Genomic DNA, 17,191 nt, shown 5'->3' on the forward strand with positions numbered 1-17,191 from the left:
CCCGAAGACCCTGTACAATAATGACACAGTCTCTAGCTTTACCTTGAGCTACCTTTCCCCGGAAAATAAAAATATTACAAAGAAAAATACAAAAATGTTTACCAGTATGCCTGGGGAAAGAGGGGGTGTTGGTACAGACAGATGGACATAGGGATAAACAGGATCTGGCTGCCATAGCCCAGGCTAGCCTTGAATTCTTGGTTGTTTTTGGTTGTTTGTTTGTTTTTGTTTTTTGCCTTGTTGGCACACCTTTAATCCCAGTGAATTCTTGATATTCTTGTTTCAATTTTCTGAGTGCCAGCTTACAGTTTTGTTTATGTTACTACAGTTTTTTGTGTTGCTACATCTGCTCCAATAAGACTGGTGACTCCGATTCAAAGTAGGAAGGACAAGCATGTCCTGTCCCCCCCATCGACACTATTCCCAAGCTGTGAGGTCTCAGTCTTCAAGTATAGAGTTCAATACCCGTCTCCGCTTGGCCACAGCACTCTGCTGCTCTTCCCAAGTCTCTCGCCGCTTCAAGAAGGTAGTCAGGGCCACATTTCGGGCCACATGGTGGCCAAAAGCATCCTGAATCAACGCCTGGTTCTGCTCTCCTGCAAAGAGAACTACTTGTGTTTATCATCACCCATGCTCAAAAACAAATTCTACTTGAAGTGAAGGCCCCTCCATTTCCCTCCAACCCTGGACTTGAAATGTACACTCTTGTGGGACATTTGTACACTGTGTGAAGATGTATTGCTGACTGGTTTAATAAAGAGCTGAACAGCCAATAACTAGACAGGAGGTATAGGTGGGACTTCTGGGCAGAGAGAGAAGTAGGAGATGAATCTAGGTTTGAGAGAGATGTGAGGAGACATGGAGGAAAGCCGGATGGGCAGTATGGGACAGAACATAGATTAGTAAAAATGGGTTAATTTAAGTTATGACAGAACATAGATTAGTAAAAATGGGTTAATTTAAGTTATAAGAGCTAGTTAAAAACAAGCCTAAGCTAAGGTCAAGCTTTCATAATTAGTAAGTCTCAGGTGTCACTATTTGTAAACTGGTGGCCCCTCCAAAAAATCCAACTACAAAACACCTCACCCATTAAAAGCCAGATAAAGGGTTAATGGTAGATAAAGAACTGCACAAGTCTGCAGAGAGGAGGCAAAAGCAGACCCCTGAGACCTCAGAACCAGACCATCCTTCTGATATCTGCTGAACTAATCCGCTACTGGGTGCAGGAAAAGGCAGAGTTTGGAAACATCACCCAGGGGCAGTGGTACTCACCCAACTCAGCAGCAATTTCCTTCCGAGCCCCCAAAGCTGCTCCACTCCAGATGGCATCTAACACACGGCTGCCATGGCGGCTACAGGCAAGAGCCACATACTGCCCCTGCATTGAGACAGCAAGTCAAGTCCCTCAGAGAGGAACGCAACTGGGTTTTGGGGGTGGAGGGATAATTTCAGAAGGTTGGAGGCACGGTTCAACCAGCACAGGAACTACGCATGTGCCCTGCCTCCAGCTCCCGGGTCCAGCCCTGAATGAAGCCCATTTTCTCTAAAGCAGTGACGGAGGGACCAGGGCACAAGTCTAACCTTTAGGGTCTTCAGCACACGACGACGCTGCTTGTGTGTCACAGAGGGGCTAGTCAGGACGGCATCAAATACGTGAGAGCCAGCAGGGCTTTGGGCCAGAGCCAGGAGCTGAGGTCCTGTCAAGGCACTCAGACTCCGGAGTACAAGTCCAGGGTTGGAGAAATACAACAAGTGCTGGAGCAGTAGAGACCCAAGCACTGTCACTTCCCTCAGCGCTCTGGCTGTGGCCATTTCTACCTGGGAGGACAGTAATAAGAAATGAGGAGGCCGTGACCAGGCCAGATGGATGAGCTCGACCCTAGGGTATTGCCACCTTCTCTTCAAAAAGCTTAGAAATCTCATCAACTTAACCCAAGGGGCTAGTCAAGCATTGAGAAGCCTGGCCCCTCCCACCTTACCTGATGCTCTGCAGGCACCGCCCCCTCCTCCTCCTCCTCCTCCTCCTCCTCCGTCAGTTCATAGTATACCTCATAAGCCAACAAAGAGGCAAAGAGAGGCACACAAGCTACTTGCCGGGATGAGGGCTCTGCACAGTGGAACGCCTAGACAGCAAGACAAAACATAAAGACTCTCGAGAACTAGCCCATCCCCAACACAAAGGTTTTCTAGACAGAATGTTCAAGAAAAGGGAGGTCTAACTCAACAGCAAAGGACACTGAGGGAGAGCAGAATCTCATCAGCCTTGTTCTGTCTCCAACCTCTACACTTGTAGGGACTGAATCCACATTTACCTCTCCAAGTTCTCTAAGTTCTGGAGAATCAATTGCACTTCAGGGCTGTTCTTTGACTCATCTGTCTCTATATCTATAACTCCCTTAACATTAAACCTCTCACATCCACATTAGACAAATTCTAACTAGCAGAATTAGATCAAGGAAGGGCATGGATAGGTTGCAAGTAACACCCCCTCACCTCCATTAACAGCTGCAAGACCTGGGCTTGGTGAGTCCCAACCCTGCGGCAGGCTTCCACCAGAGCGACAACTACCCCTGGGTGGCCCTGGGCCAGCACAGCTTCCAAGGCAGGGCTCAGCTCCTCAAACACAAGGGACAGCTGAGAGGAAACATGGATTGAAGAATCTTTGACATTCAATTCATGGTTACTGACTAAGTTAATTAGAACATTTTTCCTACTAAAAAAAAAGCTAGATAAGACATAAAAACCATTGCCAACATCAGAACTTTCACTGTGCTGTGTAAAACCCAGAAGAGAAGTCATAGATGTGTTACCCTATGGGGGAAGATTTTAAATGTCCCTTCTGCAGAAGTCAAGGAGAACCAAGGGCAAAGCAAGTCTAGAATTAAACCTGCCATTCTACTCCATGTGTCAACCCAGGGGACCACAGGATACGCTCCATCCCCGACCCCCATCGTAGACAACAAGGGAAAAGAGAAGCTAAGCAATGGCTTCGGGGCCCCTGTGGATTAATAGACAAGAAGCCACAGAACTTCTAGCTGTAAAATTGAACTAAGAGGACAGGCAATCAGACCTGAGAAGCTAAAACAAATCTCTAGGAGAAGGGCACCTCCACCCTAATTTCTGGAAAAGTCCTGAGAATAACTTCACATGAGCAATGGGCAGTAAATTGTCAGAGAAGCACAGAGACAAGCACTCATTAAAATAAGACCCAAAAGCTGGTTAGTGGTGATGCACGCCTTTAATCTCAGCACTCAGGAGACAGGCAGGCAGATCTCTGTGAATTTAAGGCCAGCATGGTTTACAGAGCAAGTTCTAGGATAGCCAGGGCTACATACAGAGAAACCCTAACCCGAAAAACCAAATAAATATGTAAATAAGTAAATCAATCAATCAATAAGGCCCAATGGTTAAGGATAGCAGAAAGAGACCAGGCCACATTTCCAACTCACCAGCTCAGGGGAAGTGACTGCATCCAGTAAGCGCTGCAAAGGGAAGTTAGCAATGGGGTGTGCAGCCAAGGAGGGCAGCTGGCCCTGGAAGTGGTCCTCAAAGAGGCGCTGGAGCCTCACGGGCTCTAACACCAGCAGCACCTGCTCCAGGAGTCTGGAGCTCGTCTGATCCCGAAGAAACAGGAGTAGAGGGCTGGAGGTGAGAAGAGCGAGACTGGGCTGGAGAGATAGCTCACTGCTTAAGAGTATCACTGTCCCTGCAGAGGGCCTGGATCAAGAGGCCCTCTCTGCACGCCACTGGCTCCTGCACAAATGTGGTACATGTACATACACACAGGCAAAACGCTCATACAAATAAAGTATTGTTGAAAAAGCTGGCCTTGGTGGTGCGCATCTTTAATCTTAGCATTCAAGAGGCAGAAGCAGGTGAGTTCAAGGCCAGCCTGGCCTAGATAGTGAGTTCCCAGCCAGCTGGGGCTACAAAGTGAGACTGTGTCACACATAGATGAAGAAGGGGACTGGGGCCTGAGAGCTGGCTCAGTGGTTAAGAGCACGCACTGCTCTTGCAGAGGACCCAAGAAGTTCAGTTCCCAGCACCCACAAGGCAGCTTATAACTATCCCCAACTCCAGTTCCAGAGGTTCTGACACCCTCTTCCAGGCTCTGAGGGCCCTGCACACATGTAGTGTACATATATACATGTAGGCACAACTTCAAAAATATAAAATAAAAATAAATCTTAAAATAAAACTAAGTCAGGTATAGGTAATACAGGCCTTTAATCCCAATACCTGGGATACAGAGGCAGGAGGATCTCTGTGAGTTTGAGGCCAGCAGGAGTGAGACTGTGCCTCTCAGGTGCTTGGGATTAAATTCATGCATCACTGCCCAGCAATAAATATTAATAAGATCAAAGAGTCTAAACTTCATCCAGAAATACAGCTACACTAACTACATCATCTCATTCATCACACATGACATTCCCAGCTTTGGTTACTCCTGAAGACTTGATCATACCTGCCACCTGCTGAAGAATTCCGAGAACTCAGGTAATCAATTACAGCATCACAGAGATGGGCACAATGCTGAGGTAATCTGTGGTGTAAGATCTGTAAGGCCACTTGAAGACAAAAGCTGGAGATCTTGTCAGTGATAAATACTGTAGGAAAAGGCAGAGATAATTTAATAGCTTATTCCAAGCCCAGATTACCTGTACAATCCCCAAAACGCAAGTAACAAGGGGTCTACACACATGACAATGTCTATACAGAATGCTTTGTAGCATTAAAGCAGAAGGTGTTACAGAGGAATGACCTGATACAAGGGTCCTGCTTGGGAAACCCCCAGAGAAGATCCGAGTCCCTCTCCTCCTTCCCTGCTGTGATGCTAACCTTGACTGTCCACTTGATGGGATATAAAATCACTAAGAAAACCAACCTCTGGGCATGTCTGTGAGTTTCTAGAGTAGGTTAACACAGGTGGGAAGAACGTCCCTAAATGTGGGTGGCACTAGCCCAGGGGCTGGGGTCCTAGACCGAATGAAAAGGGAAAAACAAGCTGAGCCCAGCATTTATCTACCTCTGCTCCCTGACTGAACAGTCTAGCTACGGCCATGATAATCCCGACAACGCACTGCCCCCTCCAGCTGTGAGTCAAACTTTTCTTCCTCCAGTCCCTCAGCCAGGGATCTGTCTCAGCAACATGGAAAGTAACTAATACGTCTTTTTACCTGCAATGTCCTTCAGAAAGCAGGCGCTCAGGTCCTGAAGACGATTCAGGAAAGTTTTAGGAACCTCAAAATCAGTGTGCTTACATTCCCGAGCTGAGGTCCTTTGTGTTTCTAAAGAGAGATCAAGAACATGAACAATGCCGGGCGGTGGTGGTGCACGTCTTTAATCCCAGCACTCGGGAGGCAGAGCCAGGCGGATCTCTGTGAGTTCAAGGCCAGCCTGGTCTACAGAGCGAGATCCAGGAAAGGCACAAAGCTACACGGATAAACCCTGTCGCGAAAAACAAAAAACAAACAACAAAAAAAAGAGCATGAACAGTGAAATTCAAGTAGCCAAACAGGAAGAACTCCATAGAAGGGTAAGGGCTCAGCGTGAGATGCAGGACAGATGTAATACAACTCAATGCTGCTTGTGGATCTTCAGCTCCCTTCCCTATGGTCCAGGGTTCATATTACTCAGTCAGGTATTTAAAGTATTCCAAAGTCAGACCTCATTTATACTCTCTAACCATATTTTCCAGCATTTTTAAATGTAGAACACATCCTGTATCATGAGACAAAGTTAGTGGTCTTAATTAGCATTTTTTAAATAGAGAATAAAATTTAAAAGGAAAGAAAACATCAGAAAGGGGGCTAGCAAGTGGAAAGGGCATTCCTGAACCTTTCCTTGAATCCAACACACACACACAAACAGGTTAAAAACACATCAGGGAGCCGGGCTGTGGTGGCCCATGCTTTTAATCCCAGCATTTGGGAGGCAGAGTCAAGTGGAGCTTTGTGAGTTCAAGGTCAGCCTCAAACAAAGTGAGTTCCAGGACAGCCAGGGCTACAGAGGGAAACCTTGTCTCAACAAATAAATAAATAAATAGATAAATAAAAATAAAAATCGGGCTTAAAAGCAAATCTCCTGGCCAGGTGTAAAGGCATACATCCCAAAATCCAGTATCTGAGAGGCTGAGGCAGTATGACAGTGAATCTGAGGCCAGCATGGGCTTACACAGTGAGTTCCAGACCAACACGTGCTACACAGTAAGACCCTATCCAGAAAAACAAAAACAAAAACCTAACAACAAACAGTCAGGCATGGACACACAGTCTGTAATCCCAGCACCTGAAAGGCAGAAGCAAGCAGGAGGAACAGGAGTTGAAGGCCAGCCTCCGCTGCATCACAAGTCAAAAGCCAGCCTAGGTTATATGGGAGACTGTCTCAGAATAAACTATCAGGGCCAGCGAGGCTGTGGTAAGGGGGACAAGCTGAGTTCAATATACAGAACCAGAACGGTGGAAGGAGAGCTGACTCCCACAAGCTGTCTTCTCTCCTCCACACAAACACAGCAGAAGGCACGTACGTTCGTACATTTGAGTGTGTGCACATGCACATACATGAACATATATATACATGTTTTTAAAAATTTTAAAAATTAATTTCTTACTGTGAGTTGTGGAAATAAAAATGTGAAATCCATTGCCTTAATGAATCGTCTCCTCTCCCTGTCCCTATGCTAGTAGCCGTTCCCTAAATACATGTACACCCTTTCCTCTAGATGTCTAGACACACTATTCTTTGGTCAAGCTCCATCATGAAGATTAACTCTTCTGATTACTGGCTTCTGAACTCCCTTAACTCTCCTGCTCACCAGGCCCACTTCCCTTTTTTATAATACTTACCAGATGACTGGGAACCCCGGGACCTGGCTCTCTCAGACTCCAGAAGAGTACCTCCTAACACTTGCAGCAGAGTTCTGACCACGAAGCTGCCATGCGTGTCTCCACAGAAGAAAAGAAAATCATCACACACCTCAGCGGCTAGTCCCAGGACTAGCTCCTCCAGAGTCTGCAAGGGACCATGCTTCCCATCCTCCTCCTCCTCATCATCATCCTCCTCCTCCTCCTCCGCTTCTGCAGGACTCCTCAGCAACCGAGGCAGCTGCAGCAAAGCACTTTGCAAAACGTGGACCCCACATCGATGACAAGCCACGAAGCGCAAGTTGGGGCGCAGAGCAGCCCACACTCGACACAGAGGTTTCAAAGGACTGAACCCCAAAAGTTCCTGCAGCATTTCGCTACCAGTCCTGTTCGTGGCCAAGGCTAGGGCCTGAGCCTCCACTTCCTTCAAAATATTGCGCACCATCAACTCTGAAAACACGAGGAAACAGACCGTTAGAGAGAGAGTGGAGAGGAGGATAAGACTTGACCATCACTTAGCCAAGAACTTCCCGGGAATCCCTCTGGAAGTTCCCCGCGTGGGTTTTACTGTTCATCCACGGCACAGCTGCTCCTACCTCGTTCTTCCGCGGCTTCGGGAGCCACTTTCAACGCCGACAGCGCCCGTCGGAAATACCCGAGCGCCTCCGGGCTCAGGTGCGGGAGGGCCTCCGGGGCCTGCTCCGCACGCGAGGCCGCCGCCGGCAGCCGGGGACGCTCATCGCGGCCCGGAGGGGGACGCCCCGAACCCCGGGCCGCGCGTCCTCGTCGGCCGGCGCCCACGAACTGGCGCCGCCCCTTGTGAGCCGAACGCGGACCCAGCCCCATGCGTGCGTCGGGACCGATCCTCCACGCTTCCCGGTTTGCAGCGCCCACGGCCGCCGGCGCACTCCTGACGCACGGAGACGTCATGATTCTGCGACGGCGCGGGCGAGCATGGTGGGCGTGTCCACACCTCGCCTTTCCCTATTAGCAGGTTCCACTGGTAGGTCCAGCCCAGGATCTCCCGGACTAGCTTCTTCTCACCTCGCTCTAGCTCATGCCCCACCCGAACTGGATTTCTACCCCGGGCACACATTCTAACTCCAACGTGGCCAGTATCAAGGTTCTCGGACCATAGGTCCCGCTCCCGGGCAGGATAAAAGTTCTCGAACTGTGGGTCTGGCGAGCTGGGCAGAAAGAACCCCAGAGGAGCGTCCGCCGCAGGTAAGGCTCATAGGCTCTGTCCGCTTCAAGTTCAAGGCTTCGCGGTTCTCTGGCGGACTGGAGCGGTAGCCAGAACTCCAGAAGGCCCAGGACTCTTCGTGGACATACCTTGTTGGACTGCCTCGCCAAATGCCCCCACCAAGATAGCCCCACTCGAGAGAGAATCGCAGTATGTGTGTAGCCCCGGAGAGTCTCCACCCAGCCCTGTGCCTCCGAAAAGGACAGGCTGGCCTGAGACTTGCACTCAGTTATCTTCCTGTGAAATTTCTTTCCCCTCAAAATAGTCCAAGCTTAGCTGCCCCTTCTATCCCTCACAGAGACCTGCCTTCAAAGCGACTCTTTACTCCACAGATACCCCCCACCCGCCTTTGATTTGAGTCATGGTAGCGCCTATGAAGGGCCAAGTGTGTGTGGTAACTGGTGCCTCCAGAGGCATTGGCCGTGGCATTGCCTTACAGCTCTGCAAAGCCGGTGCCACAGTTTACATCACCGGCCGCCATCTGGACACCCTTAGAGCTACTGCCCAGGAGGTGAGTGACCACCTGAATTAATCATTCTGATTGCTACTAATCACTTGCCTGACCATGATACTCCCCCAACCAAATCATTAATATTTACAGAGTACAACAAATAATACAGAGTTGAATTTTTCTATCAAGTGAGTTTAATGAGAAGAAAAATCTTTCTGTTTGAGAGTTTGAGATTTTGCAAAGAAAAAGCTTGGGGCCGGCCACTTCCTGTGATTTAGGCAAGACTTGCTGAACTGTACTTGTTTACTTCTTTTTGTTTGTTTGTTTTTGAGACAGTCTCTTAACATCTCTACATAGCCCTGGCTGGCCTGGAACTCACAGAGATCCAGTTGCCTCTGGCTCCTGAATTCTGGGATTAAAGGCCAGTGACACCACACCCTGATAAGAGTTTGTATCTTAACTGGATTCTAATAAAAGCAATACTCAAGGACCTATGATTTGCTAGGCATGGAGTTACCCAAGTGATAAGATGCAATTTCTGTTCTTACAAGATAAGAGTCTTAACAGGGGTACTGGAGATCTGGCTCAGAGGTTAAGAGCACTGACTGCCCTTCCAGAGGTCCTGAGTTCAATTCCCAGCAACCACATGGTGGCTCACAACCATCTGTAACGAGATCTGGTGCCCTCTTTTGGCCTGCAGGCACACGTGCTGTATACATAATAAATAAATCTTAAAAAAAAAAAATTTTAAACTTTCCATTTAAAAAAAAAAGAGTCTTAACAGGAAGTCAGATTTATTTATTAACCAGTCGGGTTTTTTTTTTTTTGTTTTTTTTTTTTGGTTTTTCAAGACAGGGTTTCTCTGTAGCTTTGGAGCCTGTCCTGAACTAGCTCTGTAGACCAGGCTGGCCTCGAACTCACAGAGATCCACCTGGCTCTGCCTCCCGAGTGCTGGGATTAAAGGTGTGCGCCACCACCACCGCCCAGCCAAGAGAAAACATTCTTGAGGTGGTTTTTATTTTATGTGTATTGGTGTTTTCCCTGCACGTATGTCTGTGTGATGGTGCCAGATCTCTCTAGAACTGCAATTACAGATGGTTGTGAGCTGCCATGTAGGGGCTGGGAATTGAATCTGGGTCCTCTAGAAGAGCAGCCAGTACTCTTTTAACTACTGAGTCATCTCTCGAGCTCTCTTGAGATGATCTTTGAACAAGTCTTGAATAGGAATTAGGTAAAGGAAGTTATGAAAACCATTCCCTGCTACCTAAGCAAAGGGAGATGGTAAAGAGGCCAGAGAGGGAATAATGGTTGTTAGAAGGCCATCACGAGGGGCTGGGGTGCAGTTTAGTGGAAAAGTACTTAGGGTTTGATCCTGGGCACTGAAAACAAACAAAAAACCACCCTATCAAAAGGTTTGGGTTTTACATACCTTTAGTCCCAGCACTCAGGAACCAGAGGAGGGAGTCTCTCTGTGAGTTCCAAACTGGCCAGGGCTACACAATAAGACACACACACACACACACACACACACACACACACACACACAGAACCAGCCAGCATGGTATACATGTCTATATCACCCAGAACTGGAGAAGTTGTGTGAGGAGGATTGAGAGTTCAAGGCCAGCTTGAGCTGTATAGTGAGACCTTATCAAAAAAACTTCTAGGCTTTAGTTGCTTAGATTGGTGATCCAGTTAGAAGAGTTTTTAAAATTCCTGTGTTTTAGATAGTTCATACCGACTAGATTATGAGGAATTCACTTAAGAAAAAAGCACTTGAGTTCCAATGAGCATTAGGAGGTGTCGCTGAAGTTTGAGCAAAGAAGTGATAGGACAGGACCCTGAGCTTGCCCCTGGAGACTAGGTGCTCTTCTTCCTCTGAAGTTGGTGGGGACACACTTTCAGAAGGCAAGAAGAATAGGAAGTGGCAATAATTTATGCCTAATAGCTCTGGTTTTCAGCGACCAAGCCAGAGCATTGGTTGAGTGAAGAAGGAAAGAACCAGGGCTGAGTAAGAATTCCAAGGTAAAGGGGAGGCGTGAGAGCTGGAAAGGAAAAAGAGGGTAGGTGCTTGTTTCTAAGAGTGCGTGCCATGCCTTGCCCCTCGCCCTGGAGTTGCAGAGTGTTTCCTGAGGTCTGGCATGGGATGGGCCTCAGTGAATGTCGATTCTAAACCTGAGGTCCCGTCTACCTTGCTCTCCGGCCGGCAGTCCAACTGGGGTGAAATTCCTAAAACAGACACCAGAGGGAGCCGTTGCCTGCCATGCTTTCCCAGATGTTGGCTGAGTCCTGTGATTCCCCTCTCAGTTTGGGAAGTGATACTCATACTTCCTGTCCCTCCTCAGGCACAGTCCCTCGGGGGCCGGTGTGTGCCAGTGGTGTGTGATTCAAGCCAGGAGAGTGAAGTGAAAAGCCTGTTTGAGCAAGTCGATCGGGAACAGCACGGGCGGCTAGATGTGCTGGTCAATAATGCCTATGCTGGTGTCCAGGTAACCTTTGAACTTGATCCAATTTGACATTCCAGAAATGCCCCAAACCCACCCTTGAGTCTTTACCTCCCTTTGTTCTCCCATTATCCAGCCCTAAACACCTTCCTGTCTTCGGGTCACCCTGTCAGTCCCTCCCTGTGTCTTCTAGGCAATCCTGAACACCGTCAATAAGTCATTCTGGGAAGTGCCTGCCTCCGTTTGGGATGATATAAACAACGTTGGACTCAGGTATGTGCTTCACTGCCGGAGCCTGGGTTCCTCTCACTTAGGTCCCCCTAGACCAGCAACTTTTTAAAAGGACCTCTTTTCCCTCTGGCCTCCCCATCTCTTTTGTCTCCCTTCTATTCCATTTGTCCCGCTTATTTCTGGAGAAGTGCCGTGCCTGTGGCTTGCATCTGAGAATGTCAACTTTTTTTTCTTTAGAAAGAGAAAAAGAGTGCTCGTGTGTGCGTGTGCATGTGCGTGTGTGTGCGTGTGCGTGTGTGTGTGTGTGTGTGTGTGTGTGTGTGTGTAGAGATCAGAAACAACTTCAGGGAGTCAGTTCTCTCTGCATCTTTCTGTGGGTTCTGGGCATTGAACTCAGCCTGCCCGGCTTGCATAGGAAGCACGTTTTCCCCTACTGAGCCATCTCAGCCAGCCTGGGAATGTCAACTTTTGCTTTGTTTCAATTTGCCTTTTTTTTCTTTTTTTTTTTTTTTTCTCCTTTCTCTGTGTATCCCTGGCTGTCCTGGAACTCACTCTGTAGACCAGGCTGGCCTCAGACTCAGAGATCTGCCTGCCTCTGCCTCCCGAGTGCTGGGATTAAAGGCGTGGGCCACCACTGCCAAACTCAATTTTTCCCAACAAGACCTCAGCCTTGTTCCTGCCTCTGTCTGTGCCCATCCAAGTACAAGTCCCAGAAGGGAATGTTCTCTCAGTGTTGCATGAGGACCACAGGCTGTTTTTAAAAATAGTTAGAAGGACCGGGTGGTGGTAGAGCATGACTTTAATCCAGCACTCCGGAGCAGAGGCAAGTGGATCTCTGTGAGTGTGAGGCCAGCATGATCTACTAATGAATATCAGGACATCCAAGGCTATGTCTCAAAAATAGTAATAATTATTATGGTTTCCAGTTGTATCCATTTTCCTGCAGATGTCGTGGTTTCATTTTCCTTTACGACTGTATAAAATTCCATTTTGTATATATGCCACATTTTTTATCCACTCATTAGTTGATGGACATCTATGTTGGTTCCATTTCCAGACTACTGTGAGTAGGTCAGCTGTAGAAATGCAAATATCTCTGTGATTTGTTGACATAGAGTCCTACCCAAGTGTAGAATAGCTGGTCATATTGTATTTTCGGTTTTTGAGAAATCCCCACACTGACTTCCATAGCAGCGGCACGTGTTTGCATCCTCACCAGCAGTGGACGAGGGCTCTTCTTCCCCACATCCTCACCAGCACTTGTGAATGGTTTCTTGATGATAGCCATTCTGACCAGGATGAGATGGGATCTCAAAGTAGGTTTAATTTGCATCCCTCCAGTGGCTGTGGTTATTGACCATTTTTCAGGTACTTATTTGGCCTTTTGAATTTCTTCTCTTGAGGACTTTCTATTCAGGTCATTTGCTCATTTACTGACTGGCTGATTTGTTCTTTTTTTGTTTGTTTGTTTTTTGTTTTGTTTTCTGATTTGGTTTTTGTGTGTTGGGTTTTTTTGTGTGTGTGTGGGGGGGTGTTGTTTGTTTGTTTTGTGATAAGGTCTCACCTGCCTTTGGCTGGCATCAAACTCACTGTGTAGCCAATGATGTCCTTGAATTCCCAATTCTCCTGCCTCCACCCCAGAGTGCTGAGATTAGAAGTCTGTCCCATTAGCGCAGCTGACCCAATCCATGGCTTAATTCACCGCTGAACTATTTTATGTTCACAGTGCGAGAGCTCCTTCCATGTGTCTGTCATGTGTAGACCGCCCTTTCTCATCTGCCATTAGTTGTATCGGTTTTCTCCTTGGAATGGCCTCTGCCCCTCCTCAGGCCTTCACCTGCTGCCATGCAGCCTCGTGTGCTAACATTGGCCACTGAGGACTCAGGAAGCAACTGAACCAGCATTCACTCAATTCACTCCTTCTCCTTCTCTGTCCCACTTCCAGAGGCCACTACTTGTGCTCTGTGTATGGGGCACGGCTGATGGTCCCTGCTGGCAAAGGACTCATCGTGATTGTCTCCTCCCCTGGGGGCATGCAGCATATGTTCAATGTCGCTTACGGTGTGGGCAAAGCTGCGGTGAGAACCAGTGCGCAGGCGTTGGGGAGGCACACAACAGTGTCGGTAGTTGGTACAGTCCCCAGTTGTCAGAATAGTAAGACCGGTGACCTTCACTTCCCTCTCTGCCCCACCCACTGAGAGTTCCTTTGCTTGGACCTTCCTCCATGTGCCAGAGCAGGTATCAAGACTGTGGGAACATGAGTACCAGAAACAGCAGGGCTCTCAAGAAGGCTGGGGCCTGGGATATCCTCTGGGATCGCAAGAGCAGAAGGGGAAGGTGAGCTGGGCAAGCGTTCCGGTTCTCATTCTGCCTTCTCTCCCTCCAGTGTGACAAGCTGGCTGCTGACTGTGCCCACGAGCTACGGCGTCATGGAGTCAGCTGCGTATCTCTGTGGCCAGGGCTAGTACAGACGGAACTGGTGAAGGAGTTTATGGCAAAGGAGGAGGAGGTTCCTGAGGATTCTGTATTTAAGAAGGTTGGCAAGGGGGGCAGGGGAAGCAGAAAACAAAAGGCAGTCTCCAGACACTAGCAATAGTAAGCATCCTGTGGTGGCAGGCCACCTGTAATCCCCACACTCAGGAGGCAGAGGCAAGGGCATCTGTGCAGCTTCAAGGCCAGCCTGACTGAGTTCTGGGCCAGCCAGTGCCACATAGTGACACTCTGGCTAAAAAGAGAAAGAATAATTGTCCCCACTTGTCAGGTGTTTACTAGGGCAGACACAGGCTGAGCATGTATTCCCATTATTTCTTCAAGTCTTGTAAAGCAGTTAATAACTCCATTTTTCAGATAGTAAAGCAGAAACCCAGAGAAGTTAAGAAACTTGATCCAGGGCTGGAAGTGTAGCTCAAAGGTAGAGCGTTTGCTTAGGTGTGCTGCCGTGGGCGCAGCCCCTAGTAATGAAAATGGAAGGAAGGATGGAAGGAAACATGTTCCATAGTACATGTCACAACAGGAAAGCCTGTCTGACAGCAAAGCCCATGTACTTGACCTTGCCCTGACCTACCCTAGAAGGTCCGGGCGCTAGTTGGAACGATCTGATCCTTCCGTTTAGGAGAGGCAACTGGTCCTGGGGCCGGGGTGCAGGGCTCTCACGAACATGGACAAGGTAGCCTGGTGTCTGCTGAGACCTGTGGCCTTCTGGGGCAGAAGGTGAGGATGGGGATAGGCACAGGCCGTGCTCTTGGAAATTAACCCCTAACTTCTCAACCCATTTTCTAGATCAAACCAGTTTTCTCATCAGCAGAAAGCCCAGAAATGAGTGGCAAGTGTGTGGTGGCCTTGGCAACAGGTGATGCTATTGGGGTGGCAGTGCCTCTGCGGGGGGCTGACAGCCAGTTCCTAGTTTGGGTTTGGGAGGTGACTGGACGTTCTCGTCGTTTCTGTCTTTTGGAGGCTCGAAGGGTCAGGATTCCCAGCTGCGGGGAGGTGTGGCCAAGAGCCTTTGTGTGAACACAGAGAGCTACTACTGGTGCAGTGCGTGCCTCGGTGGTGCCTGGTGCCATTCAGCCAAACTTTGTCACGCTACACCTCTCCCAGTGCCCACCATCTCTAAGCATATGTGTGCCCACAGACCCCAATATCCTGAACTTGAGTGGGAAGGTGCTGCCGTCCTGTGACCTGGCTCGGCGCTATGGCCTTCGGGATATAGATGGTAAGCACTCACTCCGGGCCAGCTTTACATGATGACTCTGTTCCTTGCCCCTTTCCCTCAGGTGTTCAGCCAGAGTCGGGGTGTCTGGGGAGTGGGAAGTAGGGTCTAGTTGTCCTCCTGTTGTTCCCAGGCCGCCCTGTCCAAGACTATTTTTCCTTGGGTTATGCCCTCTCATATGTCTCCGGCCTGGGATGGCTGACCTCCTACGTGCCTGGCTTCCTCCGTGTGCCCAAGTGGATTGTTACCCTCTACACCAGCAAATTCTAAGGTGGCCTGCTAGCCCCGCCCTCCCAGGTCCTCTTCTCACTGAGGCCGGGTGGGTGGGGCTGTCTCAAGGGAACCAAGCAGCCTTCTCACACAGCCATGACCTCCCATGAAGAGAAGGTGGCTGCTGGGCATCTATTGAGTGCTGGGGACTGGGAGGTTCTTTGTGCCTTGGTTTTCCCTGTCCCTACAGCTTAAGACTTTGCTTCAGTATTGAAAAATGCTTATAAATAGAAGCTATTAAAGGTCTTGTCTCCCCTTTAATGTGTTTGTGAGTTCCGATTCTGTATGAAATCAGAGTGGTAAATATTTGAGAGAAAGAGTCAAAGATGTAAAAATGGCAGCTTCTCAAACTAAGATGATTCAGTGGACACAGCTCTTGCTGAGTAAGCATGAAGACCAGGGTTCAAATCCCAGAAACTATGTAAAACTGGATGCAGTGGCAGCATGCGTCTGTAATTCCACCATGATCCTGCCTAAACAAGGTAGGTGAGCACCAACGCCCAGGCTTGACCAGCACATGGGGTGTGTACCCGAATTCATATGCACATGTAAACACACACCAGTCCTCACATGCATAAATTTTTAAAAATTAAAAATTTTAGAGGACTGGAGAAATGACTCAGAGGTTAAGGGCACTGGCTGTTCTTTCAGAGGTCCTGAGTTCAATTCCCAGCACCCACATGGTGGCTCACAACCATCTCTAGTGTGATCTATTGCCCTCATCTGGCATAAAGGCATGCATGCAGATAGAACACTCAAATCCATAAAATAAATAAATCTTTCTTTTCCCCCAAGACAAGGTTTCTCCGTGTAGTTTTGGTGCCTCTCCTGGATCTCGCTCTGTAGACCAGGCTGGCCTCGAATTCACAGAGATCCACCTGGTTCTGCCTCCCAAGTACTGGGGTTAAAGGCATGGGCCACTGCCGCCCGGCAATAAAAAAGAATAGGTTGTACGCCGGGCGGCGGTGGCGCATGCCTTTAATCCCAGCACTGGGGAAGCAGAACCAGGAGGATCTCTGTGAGTTCAAGGCCAGCCTGGTCTCAGAGTGAGTTCCAGGACAGTTAGGGCTACACAATGAGACCCTGTCTCCAAATAAATAAATAAAAATTTTAAAAGTAGGGCCAGGCATGATTATGTGGCACACACTTAATCTGAGCATTCAAGAGACAGAAGGGTGAGTCTCTAAGTTTGAGGCCAGCCTGTTTTACATAGAGTTCCAGGCCAGCCAGGGATACACAGTGCAATCCTGTCTCAAAAAATAAAAAAAAAAATCAAATGTATAGATTCTTAAAGGGTTCCAGCCCCTATCATGAGGCTCTTTGCTTCAGAACTCTTACTGCCTTTCCTCACAAGACCCCTTCCTCACGCTTGGGGCAGGTCTCTCCCTAAGCAGGACAACTGGTCTCTGTTTTCACCATCTTTCCATCAATAGCTGCTGCTTTCTGCTGGGCTGTCTCCACCCAACACAGGCAGATCTCTTGGTGTCTTTAACTTCCTGGAACTGGGAGAGAGGGTGCTTCCTGATTCCAAGTACAAGACAGAGAAGCAGCTGGTGGTGCGGGCACACTCACCCTTCCTCTTGGGACTGAATCACCTGAGTGAGTTGCCTTCTGCAGAACTGATTACCTGAACCATTCCGGGCTGCCTTCCAGAGCACAGCATTTGAAGGAGGCCCAGGGCGGTTCTCCAGGAGTGACAGGTGTCAGCGGTGGAAGCACACTGAAGACAGTGTCAGGCCCCAAAATAGAAGAGCATGCATGGGATGTGGGCAAACCCATGCCAGCTCCAGGAAGATTGGCATGCTCAGACTTGCCGCAGAGGAAGCTCCCGGGAGCCGAGGTGTGGGCAGAGGAAGAATAGGTTGTACGCCTAAGAGGCTGGCCCAGTTTCAATCTCACCAGGAAGATGATGATAACACAGGTGTGCACTGAGAAGAACTTAGAGAAGGCAGTGTCTACAGACGGGACCTGAGTCAGAAC

The 17,191-nt window shown here is 48.8% G+C and overlaps 2 protein-coding genes across 2 annotated transcripts; one reads left to right on the forward strand and one right to left on the reverse strand.

Annotated features, from left to right (window-relative positions):
- Positions 1-82: 82 nt before the first annotated feature.
- On the reverse strand, positions 83-7,770 carry Nop9 (NOP9 nucleolar protein). Its single transcript, XM_052733144.1, has 10 exons — positions 7,460-7,770; positions 6,846-7,313; positions 5,178-5,288; positions 4,466-4,607; positions 3,450-3,642; positions 2,494-2,634; positions 1,980-2,123; positions 1,582-1,818; positions 1,273-1,378; positions 83-596 (listed from the first exon to the last, which is right to left on the reverse strand). The coding sequence occupies exons 1-10, from the start codon at positions 7,707-7,709 to the stop codon at positions 439-441; spliced, it is 1,950 nt and encodes a 649-aa protein (XP_052589104.1). The 5' UTR covers positions 7,710-7,770; the 3' UTR covers positions 83-438.
- A 38-nt stretch (positions 7,771-7,808) lies between these two features.
- Dhrs1 (dehydrogenase/reductase 1) lies at positions 7,809-15,472 on the forward strand. Its single transcript, XM_052733148.1, has 9 exons — positions 7,809-8,087; positions 8,439-8,617; positions 10,903-11,046; positions 11,195-11,274; positions 13,178-13,310; positions 13,619-13,768; positions 14,512-14,581; positions 14,864-14,944; positions 15,075-15,472. The coding sequence occupies exons 2-9, from the start codon at positions 8,468-8,470 to the stop codon at positions 15,209-15,211; spliced, it is 945 nt and encodes a 314-aa protein (XP_052589108.1). The 5' UTR covers positions 7,809-8,087; positions 8,439-8,467; the 3' UTR covers positions 15,212-15,472.
- The last annotated feature ends 1,719 nt before the right edge of the window (positions 15,473-17,191 follow it).

Source organism: Peromyscus californicus, unplaced genomic scaffold, assembly GCF_007827085.1.
Source record: "Peromyscus californicus insignis strain IS unplaced genomic scaffold, ASM782708v3 Scaffold_12__1_contigs__length_115047231, whole genome shotgun sequence".
Classification (NCBI taxonomy): domain Eukaryota; kingdom Metazoa; phylum Chordata; class Mammalia; order Rodentia; family Cricetidae; genus Peromyscus; species Peromyscus californicus.